Source organism: Eublepharis macularius, chromosome 2 (assembly GCF_028583425.1).
Source record: "Eublepharis macularius isolate TG4126 chromosome 2, MPM_Emac_v1.0, whole genome shotgun sequence".
Taxonomy (NCBI): Eukaryota; Metazoa; Chordata; class Lepidosauria; order Squamata; family Eublepharidae; genus Eublepharis; species Eublepharis macularius.
Genome location: NC_072791.1, coordinates 191,323,052 through 191,335,066, shown reverse-complemented (window position 1 = coordinate 191,335,066; position 12,015 = coordinate 191,323,052). Strand labels below are relative to the sequence as shown.

The 12,015-nt window shown below is 41.2% G+C and overlaps 1 protein-coding gene across 1 annotated transcript in view; it reads left to right on the top strand.

The window, feature by feature from the left end:
• PLA2R1 (phospholipase A2 receptor 1) overlaps positions 1 to 12,015 on the top strand; it is a gene marked incomplete at its 5' end in the record, with an annotated part of 64,696 nt that overhangs the window by 48,902 nt on the left and 3,779 nt on the right. Inside the window, 4 exon segments of the mRNA XM_054970111.1 lie at positions 2,484 to 2,531; positions 2,534 to 2,580; positions 5,785 to 5,818; positions 5,820 to 6,023. Coding sequence (XP_054826086.1) covers positions 2,484 to 2,531; positions 2,534 to 2,580; positions 5,785 to 5,818; positions 5,820 to 6,023 — 333 coding nt within the window.

The window sequence follows — 12,015 nt, the reverse complement described above, 5'->3', positions numbered from 1 at the left end:
TTGCAGCACAGGGCATGAATCCAAACATCAAATGACCCACCAGCCATTTGATGACTCCCTTCCCAGCCCACCTGCTGGGAGCCAATGCGGGGTGCCAGGGAGTGTGATCCCGCTTGGGTATGGCCATGCCGTGATTCTCATGCCACCTGTGAGCAAAGCTGGACAGTGATCCCGAGGTGGGCATGTCCTCCTTTGGTTTCCCCATAAGATCCCTTAAAAGGATTCCTAAAATGGGGTGCGATGGCCAGTCAACACAGACTCCCTTCAGACCTGAATCTGGCTCAATGCCCTCCAACCCACTCAAGTTGTGACAGATATGAGTGTATCATGCAGGACTCCGCACCAAAAGAGGGGGAGGGTGGGAAGCAAGAGCAGCTGGCTGTCACCTTATGCCAGGGCACAATGGAGGGAGGGCCCAATAGGGCCATGCCCTCTGCCCTCTGCCATCTGCTGCCATGGTCCCTGTGCAGCTAGGCCGCCAGGAATTGGGTGCCTAGCGACCAGTATGGGAAGCAGTCTGGGTGCCACCTCCCAACAAATGATGTGCATGGCAGCACCTGACTCCCCCCCCCCCCCCGAGAAGCAATGATGAGATTGCCTGGCAGGGACCACATAGGGGCACAAGCCCTGCACCTGCATCCAGCCCCCCCCCCCCCAGCCCATGATGCTGCAAAACAGCCTCCTGGAAAGTCAGGAAGCCTCACTTGTGACTGAGATGAGGTTTGACTTTACAGATCACAGCTCATTCTCCAAGTCTGTGCTGTACCCGCTCCCAAGAAAACAGAGACATTTCCTGGTTTTGCTTTGCGTCAATTATCAGTTCAAGTTTATGAACCAACAGTCTCCATTCTCTGATAGTTACATAGATAATAAAATGTTATTATCTGGTGTTTGTTGAGCACTAAGGAAGGGAGCTACATAAGAAGCTTCTTCCAGAGGTATTCCAAACCTTGCCAGCAGGCACTGAGGCAGAAATTAACTGATCTTCCCAGGTAGTAGGGGGAGAGGAGATCATTTGCTGGGCAGACCATCTAGGAAGGATCACTTGACCTCTTGATATTTTGTCAGGCTGGCTGGTAGCTCTGGATTTGTGGTCTAGAGTGTCCTGTTGCCCTCCTATCACTTGTTGCCTGTACTCTTTTCAAACTTCTTTTTTATTTTTTATTGTTAGCAAGGAAAGGGGAAGGGGGGGAATACAAAAGGAACACTCATTACAAAGTACTCACTTTGAACTTCTAAACTGTTTTACCATTTATGCAGACCAAAGAATATCGTAATCTGACTCTCCTTGTTTGCCACACAAGCTTTTTCAGATAACTGCTCTTTTCCTGTTGTACCTTGGGGCAACATTTGCACATAATTTCTGTTGCAACTATGTGGATGGAATTTGATCACCTAGTAATTAGTATTGCATTTTGCAATGTTGCTTACATACCAAGTTGTTGAAGGTGATTGCGCTTCTTAATTTCTTCTCTAATGATGAATATCTTTTTTTTAAAAAACCTCTTTCATTGAATAGTATATAAACATTCACACCCCAGTCCTGTAACCACAATATTTCCAATAGCAAATGAAAATAAATGCAGTGGTGACAATTTAAAGAGATAAGCACACAGTGTTTTGTGGTGTCCCATTAACTCCAGGGCTGTTTGAAGCAATGGGTGAGATTTAATGATACTGTAAAACCAGTGGTTTTTTTCACAAACATTGTTTTGTGGAGATGAGTGGACTGCAATGCGAGGGGGAGGCATTGAAGTTCTGTTCTACTGATGAGGTTTGGTCTGAATTCCACCTAAGAACTAAAAGTGAGAGTCAGAAAGACTCCCAGCCAAAAACTGATCTTAGTAACCTGGAAATTCTAGCTGGCTGCTTCTCTAATATTACTTCTTTCACTTCCCCTTGTCTTCAGTGTCTGTATGATGTCATTGACTAGACATTAGCTGTTCTTTTTTCACTTCATTTTCTTGATTTGTTTGTCAATGGCCGTCCCCACTTCCCCTGCCAGTGGGTGGCAGGGGACGTACTAGTGGATACCAGGGTGCCCACAGGCACCACATCGGGGAACCTTGATCTAGGTATTAGAGAGAGATTTTACAAAAATCTAAATATAGAACTAAACCAAAGTGGGTAGGTATATGAGATACAAAAACCAGCATCCTTTGATAACTGGTCAGGAAGTAGTGGAAAAGAGGTCGAAAATATTTGCAATTTCAAAGGGCCAGCCCACAGTTCAATACCTCTCTTTCCAATCTGCCAATGCTTTGCCTGCTTAGAGGAGGGTGGATGAACTCTTGATTGGTTTGAGTCACCCATGTAACTTCATGGCGAACATGGCTTCACTTGCCCTCAGTGACATCATCATGCTCAATAAGTGATCCCTGTTTGATTTATTGCTTTAGAAAATGATTTTTACCATAATGTTACATATTACTTATAGAATCACACTGATTACACTGCAAGATAAAGCTCCATGATGTGTGTAGGTACTCAGTAACCCTGGTTTCAGGTTAATGGAGAAATGGCACCTGGTGACCTGGAAAACTGTGAAAAACAGTTTGTCTGCCAGAAGGCTCAAGATTAATAATTATTTTTCTTGCTTTCTTATTTTTGTTTTAATTAGTACACTCAACAATATATTCTCCCCCATGCTATATGTTTCAGGAACTCGTGTATGTAAATGATTAGCCTCCTACCAACACACTTGAATGGGTTCATGTGGAATGAGCTCGACATGAACAGGGTGCACTCTGTTTCAAGAAAGACTCCATGTGTATGTACATCCTGCATGCACACAATTCTTCCTGACTCGTAGAGTGAATGGGCCAGCCCTTACTCCTGGGGAGATATCATGTGTGCACATGGACACAAACTTTGCAATAAACCAAGATGCCAACTCTGTTCCCGTATTCACTCCAACAACACCATCACCGGACCTAACAGCACCAGCTATACTATCTCAGGCTCATTGACCTGTTCATCTTCCAGCGTTATATATACCATCAAGGGTCAGCAATGCCCTTCAGCTCTGTATTGGACAAACAGGTCAGTTCCTTTGCAACAGAATGAATGGACATAAATTTGATATCAAAAATCACAACATTTAAAAACAGGTGAAAGAATATTTAATCTACCAGGACATTCCATCACTGACCTAAGAATAGCAGTTCTCAAGCAGAAAATTACAACGTGAGATTGCTGAAATTGAATTTATTTGCAAATCTGGAACAATGGATCCCCCAGGGTTGAATCGGAAGATGGGATTTTTCTCGCATTACAGATGCAAATTATCTGCACTTTGCAGCCAGGCTCTGTCAAGCTACTACTCAAGCATCTACTCCGCCCTCCCCTCTCCACCTATATATCTGACCAGTTTCTTCTTGCCCTCCATGCATCTGACAAAGAGAACTGTGATTCTCAAAAGCTTATGCTACAATAAAGTTGGTTAGTCTTAAAGGTGCTACTGGACTCTTTTTGATTTTTCTACTACAGACTAACATGGCTAATTCCTCTGCATCTACAACACGTATTATAGCTAGCTTCCTGACACTCTTATTTACAATACTCCTTCCACTTTCTGCCCAGATTGTAAGGACTCCTTCCTTTTTCCACTCCTCATATTTGACAAAGGGCGCTCTGACTCTCAGAAGTTCATACCCTGGAAATCTAGTTGGTCCATAAGGTGCTACTGGACCCAAATCTTGGTCATGTGTGCACTGGAGAGACCATTTGGTGTCATGGTTAAGAGCACGGGACTCTAATCTGGAGAACCGGGTTTGATTCCCCACTCCTCCACTTGAAGCCAGCTGGGTGACCTTGGGTCAGTCACAGCTTCTAGGAGCTCTCTCAGCCCCACCCACCTCATAGGGTGATTACTGTTGTGGGGATAATAACAACATACTTTGTAAACTGCTCTGAGTGGGTGTTAAGTTGTCTTGAAGGGTGGTATATAAATCAAATGTAATTATTATTATCATGTGTGTATGGACGCATAATATAACCTCATATTCACTCATGATTTAGTTTGAGCATTAATGTAAACTTTATATTTTCCTCCTAATGCAATCTGTGTATTATAAAACGTTAGCAAGATGACACAGAATGCTTGTATACTTTATATAAATATCATCTTTTGCATGACTGTTTTATACAGAAGATGGCATGAATAAGCTGATGCCACAGGTAGTTTTCCTTAACATTGGAAAGAATATTTTGTAAAGCATGCAATGTCCATCTTTGTACACATTTATAGTGTACATTCTTCCTTCTTGAAGACAGTATTTCTGACTTGTCATATGAGTGCTTTAAGTATAATGGTCAAAGTAGGAGATTCATCTTGTATTTGTATTCATCTTGTATTTAATGTTTATGTATTTAACAGTAGTAACAATAGGCAGGACAGTGTATAGAAAAAAGAATTAACAAGGTCTCTGTCTATAATACTTATACTCCCATCAGCATCTGGATTTATGGGAGGGCTGATGGAGCCCAAACCACCTTACAGAGTGGATTGCTCTACTAGTGGATCCTCCCTGTCTCCCACTTCCCTTTTCATTGCAGCTCATGTCTTGCATAGCTTTTTGTCCATACAGGTATAATTCATGATCACTGCTCATAGTCTTCTCAGTGGACAAAATGGGCTCTTCCTTCTTTCACTAGAAGAAAAGCTGGTGGAATCCATCCCATTGTACTAAGTAAGCAAGCAATCCATGTATGCACATGCAAACTAACCCTCCATTAAACCTGTCCCTGACAAATTTTACCTAATTACTTTAAATTTGTCTAAAGAAGATTCCCCAACTAACCTCAGCAGCATCTTATTATTTTCTTTATAGCACCTGACAGCTGCTCAAGGCTGCAGTGTTGGCAAGAGGTCTATGAACAGTATTCCAATGGAACAGCATATTTGGAATCTTTTGCATTTATACAGCAGCTGCATAATGATGTTGCTGCTAAACTTGGGTATCTCCATACTTCATGATGATTTTGAGAGAGAGAGTGCCCTGGTGCAGGAATTAGATAGTGTGAAGCTGGAATGGAGCCTATCTTCTAAGCTGCTTTAAGCTTCTAGAGTGAAGTGTCAGTACAAAGTGTGCTGTAATTATTATTTACCATTCCTGCATAGTTCTTCAGTTGGTTGAACTTTGCACCAGTGGGTGGTGATAGTTTTACTTACAATGATCTTCCTGTAGCTGTTTCCCCTCCACTTATAATAGTCTAATTAAGTCTAATTAATACTAATTAAGCTGTCACTTATATTACATTCAGTGAGGGCTGAACCTCTGAATTGCTTTAATTTCTTGAGGCATGTTATGTTAAACAGCAAAATTTCATTGCTTTTCATGGGATAGAACTTTTTCTCCCTTTCCCATTAATACCAGAACTCAGGAGTAACAAATAAAGTTGATGGTGAGTCGTTTCAGGATGGAAAAAAAGGAAATATTTCTTTTTGCAACAAGTGATTGAATTGTGGGATGCGTGGCCATCATCACTGCTTCCATGAATATTGATTTGTGGTTGGTAAGTCCATCAGTGTCTTATTAGCCATGGTGACTAAAGGGAACCTCCACATTCAGAGGCAGTAAACCTCTGACTACCAGTGCTAGGAGGCAGGCAACGTCAGGGAAGAGTCTTAACCTCTATGCCCTGTTTGCTGGCCTTCTTGGGCAATTGACTGGCCACTGTATGAAATAGGTTGCTAGACTAGATGGAGTCCTGTGTGATCCACCAGGGCTCTTCTTATGTTCTTATTCTTGGTGTGTTCTTTTTTCCTTCCTCTCAAGATACCTCCAGATATGTAACAGACCCTTTAATGATGTATCCCAATGCCAGATACTTTCAAATATGCAAATAGGGCCTATGCATTAATCAATGGGAATATGACTTGGCTCAGGGCTTTAAACACTTGCAAGGCAAATGGGTCTGAGTTGGTCAGCATTACAGACTACTCTGAACAAGCCTTCCTCATTGTCAATATAAATTGACTAGGATCATCTCACTGGATTTGATTGTTTACTGGGGGGGGGGTGCAATCCAGATTCAGCAACCATCTTAAAAACTGGATTTGTGTCAATCTAGCATAATCCAGCTCAACTGGATCACATCTTAAAACCCTGGATTGGATCCAGGCACCCTGACTCAATGGGCTGGATTATCTGATCGTAGGCAGCCACTGCAGGCAGCCACAGCAGAGGCGGAGCAGCAGTGAGCAAGCATGAGGGCAGCAGCATGAATGGAGGCAAGCTCCACATTGCAGCAGGTGAGGTGGGAAGGAGGCTGCAGAGGTGATTTCCATCCCATTCTGTCCCTCCACACACACACACACGCACGTGCACGCACACACACACCACACACACACCACACACACACACACACCAGCTCCGAAAGAGCTCTTAGCTGCCACTGCCTTTCAAACTGCAGCTTGGCAAGCCTCACCCCTCCCCAGATAAAGGAATTATCTGGTTTGACGATAAACTTGCAAGAGAGTTTTAATGTCAAATCAGGGAACCCCAAGCAATGGGGGAGTGACAAACTGTGAAGGTTAAAAGCCTTGGAAATGTTTCTTCTGTTGGAAATGATGGAAAGTGCTTGGGGGCAGCTTGTTCAGGGGCCCACAGAATTGGACTCCGTGATCCAATCCTTCTTTGGAGGTCTTTAGCGGTCAGGAGTAGTGGTCAAGTTTGCTTTCAAAATGCCCTCCCTGCTCCTCCAGACATTTTTCCTCATAGGTAATAATGGCCAGTTAAATCAGGGATTCTCTAACCCAGATCAGAGAATCTGACCTGGTTTTCAGGGACACTGGATTCCCCCCACTGAAACCCAGACCCTGATTACCCAGGGGTTTTTTTGTGCACACCCCTATTGTTCACCCCAGATGTAGATTTTTAAAATCTGTTTATATTGAATGTGTTTTGGCAGGAATATTAAGTGTAACTCTTCAGTAGTTAAAGGAAAAGGCTGTTTTAAATCAATGTATTTGTATTTGAACTGTGTTTTGAACTGAAGCCACTAAAATGTATTTAAGGGCAGAGTGTAGGACTAGATCCCAACTATATAGCTGAGTCACATAGCTAACAGTAATGTACTTAAACATCCTCAGGCTCTTCTAACAGTCCAGTCCTAAACCCATTGAAGTCAATGGACTTAGAAGGGTGTAACTCTGTTTAGAACTGTACTGTAACTCACTCACTCACTCATGGGTATTGAATTTCAGGAAGCTCCTGATGAGTTAGAGATCTTAAAAGTGATAAACATGGCAAGAAACGGCAATTATACTGCAATTAAAAATATACTGCAATATTTGTCCTCCTCTCGTTCAAATAGGGGAGTCAGACTATAAACCCAAATGCTTATGATACTTTAGGAATGCCCCGAAAATCAAAATTTGGTGTGGGAACACTCATAGAGGAAAAAATATGCTCATTATTACAACAGTCTAATGTAAGGCATTTATATGTCTCTCTGAACGACTGGGGCAGAGTGGGTGGGGAGAGATGTGTTCAACTGGTAAAGGCACATCCAGGCTACCCAGTAAGCTGGAATTCGGTACATGCATAGCCAAAGAAATACAAACTACTTTTTAAAAAGTCAAAAAATGAACTTTTACAACTAACAGTCAAATCCTGGGACACAGTTTGCCTCAGTATACAGACCAGCATCCCAGCACCAAGGAAGGTAAGTTGCACACTGAGTAGAACTAGATTATTGGGTTGTGGGAGCTCCACTGCTACTTTACGCTCTTGAATTAGATTTAAATGGCTGGCATTTCTAGTAGCAGCTGGGAATATGAATTTTTGTACAAAACTAACTTTTCAAAATAATCTCTTAGCACCAACTGACATACCTGTTGTGCCATAAGTTTTTGTGGATATCTGAACAAATAGAGTAATGCAGTACAAAACCACAAGAAGCAAGAGATCCCGCGAAAACTTACTAATAAACCTTTTTTACCAAAAATGAAACGTGTCAATTCAGTGGTTTAACAATAGCTACAATTAATAAAATCTTATTAAATACACAGTGAAACCTCAAAGTATACACTAATAGGAATTAATAAGACTTCCTGCTCACAACTGGAACAACAATTCATACAAGTGCTGTATCACAAGAGACCCCATGCCTAAGTATATATAAAGTGCTGCTGCTAAAGTGCTATTGTAGAAATTATAGATTAAAGTTATTTATTATTATACATTCATATTAAAGCACAAGTGTGTAATTAGCACCAAATAGGCAAATGCAAGATAGGGTCAGATCATATAAACACTAATGTTTTTATTTATTAATTAAAAGTATACATTAAACACAATATACAAGAGTCATAAGCACTATGTATCGAAATAGTGAGGGAGAGTCCAAAACGCTTTCTCAAATACAGGCAATTTCAAGTGACTGTGAAAAATCCTATACTGATGAGAAGTAATCTTCTTGGTCCTCTGACGGGTTGTCTAGATCGTTATTAGTCCTGTTTCAAATTTCATCTTTCTCAAAGAGTGCACAGACAAAATTTCCATTTATGACCTATTCTTTACAAACTTGTTAGTATCTTCATAGAAGTAACAACTGTAAGTTTTTGTGAGGCATAGCTTGCTTTGTCAGATGCGTGAAATGTTACACTTGGATGGCAGCGATATATGTACAGACACAATGGTACAAACAAAGGGGAGGGAATAATTTACAAAGATAAGCCAAAAAGCCTAACATTCTAAGGCAGAAGTGGGGCACATTACTTTATGATTGGATTTTGTTCTCATCTGTGAGCTGAAATGTAAATAATCAAGTCAGAGTTGGTGTGCAGCTAGGACTGTTGTTTTCCCATCAGGGTTGGGTGATCCCCAACTCCTGGTTCCTGTTGCCCGCCAATGTTCCTGTGGCTGGTGGGGGAAAATGTTTTTTTTAAGTCTGCTCTAGGAATTGCAAGAAACTCTATGGCTTTACCTGCTAGAGGATTCCCAAAGAGGATGACACCTGGGCTTTCTCCAGAAGTGATGTCACACCGACGGGGTGTGCCCCCATGTCTCCCACCTCCCAGGACTCTCATTAGTTGCCAGGCTGTTCTTGGAGCTGACAAAGGAAGAAGATCCTGTAAAGAGAGGCTTTTATTTTCTATATTGATACTTAGTTTGTTAATGCAATATAAGGTCAGATCATATAAACACTAATATTTTTATTTATTAATTAAAATATTTGTATCCCACCTTTCCCCAAGGCTCAAGGTGGCTTACAATACATAATTTTTGAAAAAAAATTAAAATTTAAAAACTGAACAAGAAACCCCAATCCCCTACCCAGCTTAATAAATCCTAATAAAGCTGAATAACAAGTAATCAAATGCCCACCTCCTATACTCCATTAAAAATTCAATAGCCTTACAGCACTTCCTAAAAGTTTCCGAAGACTCACAATAATTGAATTATTGTATTTTATGCTTTATTTTCAGCTGTCTTGAGTGCTCATTGATTATGCAAAAAGGACTATTGCAGAGGTAAAATCACATATTACAATTTTTACAGTAGTTTCCCACCTTCTCTAATCTGCCTCTGTATCTGCTGTTTGCCACATTCTTTAAGTGCACGCGCACAGACAAAACTTGAAAGTTAGTAACACAGTTCTTTGACTGTAAATGGCAAATTGAATGAACTTGGGTCAGCTCACTCATGTGAATTCACACAGTGCCTCATGGGAATTGTAGGGGTTTTGCGCCTGGATATCCTGTGTTCACCAAAATTTAACAATAATTGACTAACAAAAAGATAATATCAGGCCTGCATGTCTTGTCTTGTTTTCTTTTTAACGTTCTTTGTGGCCCATCATGCTTGTGTGATTCATTGTTTGAAAGGCAGGCAAACAGTTCAGATCAGGAATAATTAGAGGTGGGCACGGACTGGAAAATGGACCTAAATTTGGCATAGTCCAGCCTGGTTCATCATTCACAAACACGTGATTCATAGGACTCACGTTTTTCACAAATTTTGGTCCATTTGGGCTGATCCCTCAGTCCATGAGTTCAGACATCCTGGCACTGATCTATCAATTCCCTAGGCAACGGAGGGGACGTCCGCAGACCTTCTGCAGCCTGGCTGCCAACCAGAGAGCTCCCATTCTTCTCTATGTGAGCAAGGAGCAAGAATTAATTCCCTAGGCAACAGAGGAGATGGACATTCTGCAATCATGTGAACACCAATCTTAGCCCTCAAAACCTTGATAAGCAGCTCTGCCTGTCAACCAGAAAGCTCCCATTCTTCTCTTTGCAAGCAAGAAGCAAGAATAAATTCCCTAGTCAACAGAGGGGATGGATGTTCTGCAGCCACGGGAACACCAATCTTAGCCCTCAAGACCTTGATAGGCAGCTCTGCCTGCCAACCAGAGAGCTCCCATTCTGCTCTATGTGAGCAAGGACCAAGAATTAATTCCCTAGGCAACAGAGGGGCTGGACATCTTCTGCAGAGAATAACATGATGCTGCAGGTTGCAAAATATTTGATAGTAGTGGAAGTTCATCAGACTTCTAAATCCCTTTAGTATTCCAGTTGTGTTTTCTGTTCAAGACGATGATTGAATGAACAGTAATGCAAGTAAGTAAGAATGGAGCAGTTTGCCACATTTCAAGTCACTTTTATGGTTAATATTAAAAACTACCTTGAAATATCCCTCTCAGCCCTTTTTAGATGCAGAAGCGGAAATTGTGAAAGGGCTTGCTTAGACATTCTTGTTTAAATCACATTTCACAACAAAGTCACAAATAATCAAACTGTGTATGAACATTCCTGCCCAAGAACCAGACAGCTATGGTACATGTAAATGAGAATTGCAAGTTGTTTGGCTAGTAGCACTGAGTTTTGGGGGTTTGGCTGTACACAACCAAGTAAAACAAAGGTGGTGGAAAGAAGACACAGTAAATGTCACAAAATAGTCGAGATGCATGCCTCAGTGTTGCTAAGAGAAGTTTCATAATACAGCAGATTAATTAAAGGTAGTGAATTCCCTTATTTTCTCCCAGCTTTGTTAATCAGCATAAGACACAGGATACTAAAGCCCTGTTTTTCTTTCATGGACGAATCTTTGCATTAACAGATTGTAATGTTGACTTAGTAAATCACTGAAAATTTCATGAAATCTCAAGAATAAATTTATTTCTCCATCAGTGAAGGAAGGGGTCCTTGTGATGGGTTACAGCTCCTACTCACACTGTACGCATATGCAAATTAATAGTCATACCTTCCACATTCAGCTGGAGGTAGACCTAAAGTCCATGTGCTTCCACAGTTCCTCTATCTTCTTACCATTTTATTAAACTAGCACATCCTAAAGGACTTAAACAGTGTTCTGCTCTTTCCATTGCCTCATGTTTGGTCTCAGCCATAATGTAAATGAAAAGGATTAAATGTCCCAGGTGCTTCAGTAGTATGCCACAGCTAGAGATGTGAAGGCTTGGGGGAAATGGAAACATTCAGAAAGTTTTTTGCTTTCCCACACACCTCAAACCCCTTGAAAAAAATTCTGATTGACAATTGGGAAATTGGGGGGACCACTGAAAAAAATCCTAGAATTTTTTTGAAATTAGTGAAATACTTTTTTAAGACAACATGTTATTCAATCAAAATGCATACAGCATAAAAGTATGAGGTATTCTTTTTCCATATTTCCATTTGGAAATTTTGAGGATTACTGAGGATTGGATGAGGGCCTACAGCATAAAAGACAAGAAAGAAAACAACATCCGAGAAGGAGATGGTCTTACTTCTCCTTCTCCTCCACCCTCTCTCTTCCCAATCCAAAGGCATAAAAGTAAGTCTAGAAGGTGCCATTATTCTCAGCTCCACTATTCTGAAGCCACAGGTTCCATGAATCGAAATATGAACCAAAGTTCGGCACGCACCAGACCAGTTTGGAGTTTGTGAACCGGTGGTTCATGGGACCTAATTTCACGAACCACAATTAATTTTTTTGGCCAGTTTGGAGGTTTGTTTTTGGTTCATTATTTCAGACAGCCTGGCGCCGATCTATCAATTTCCTAGGC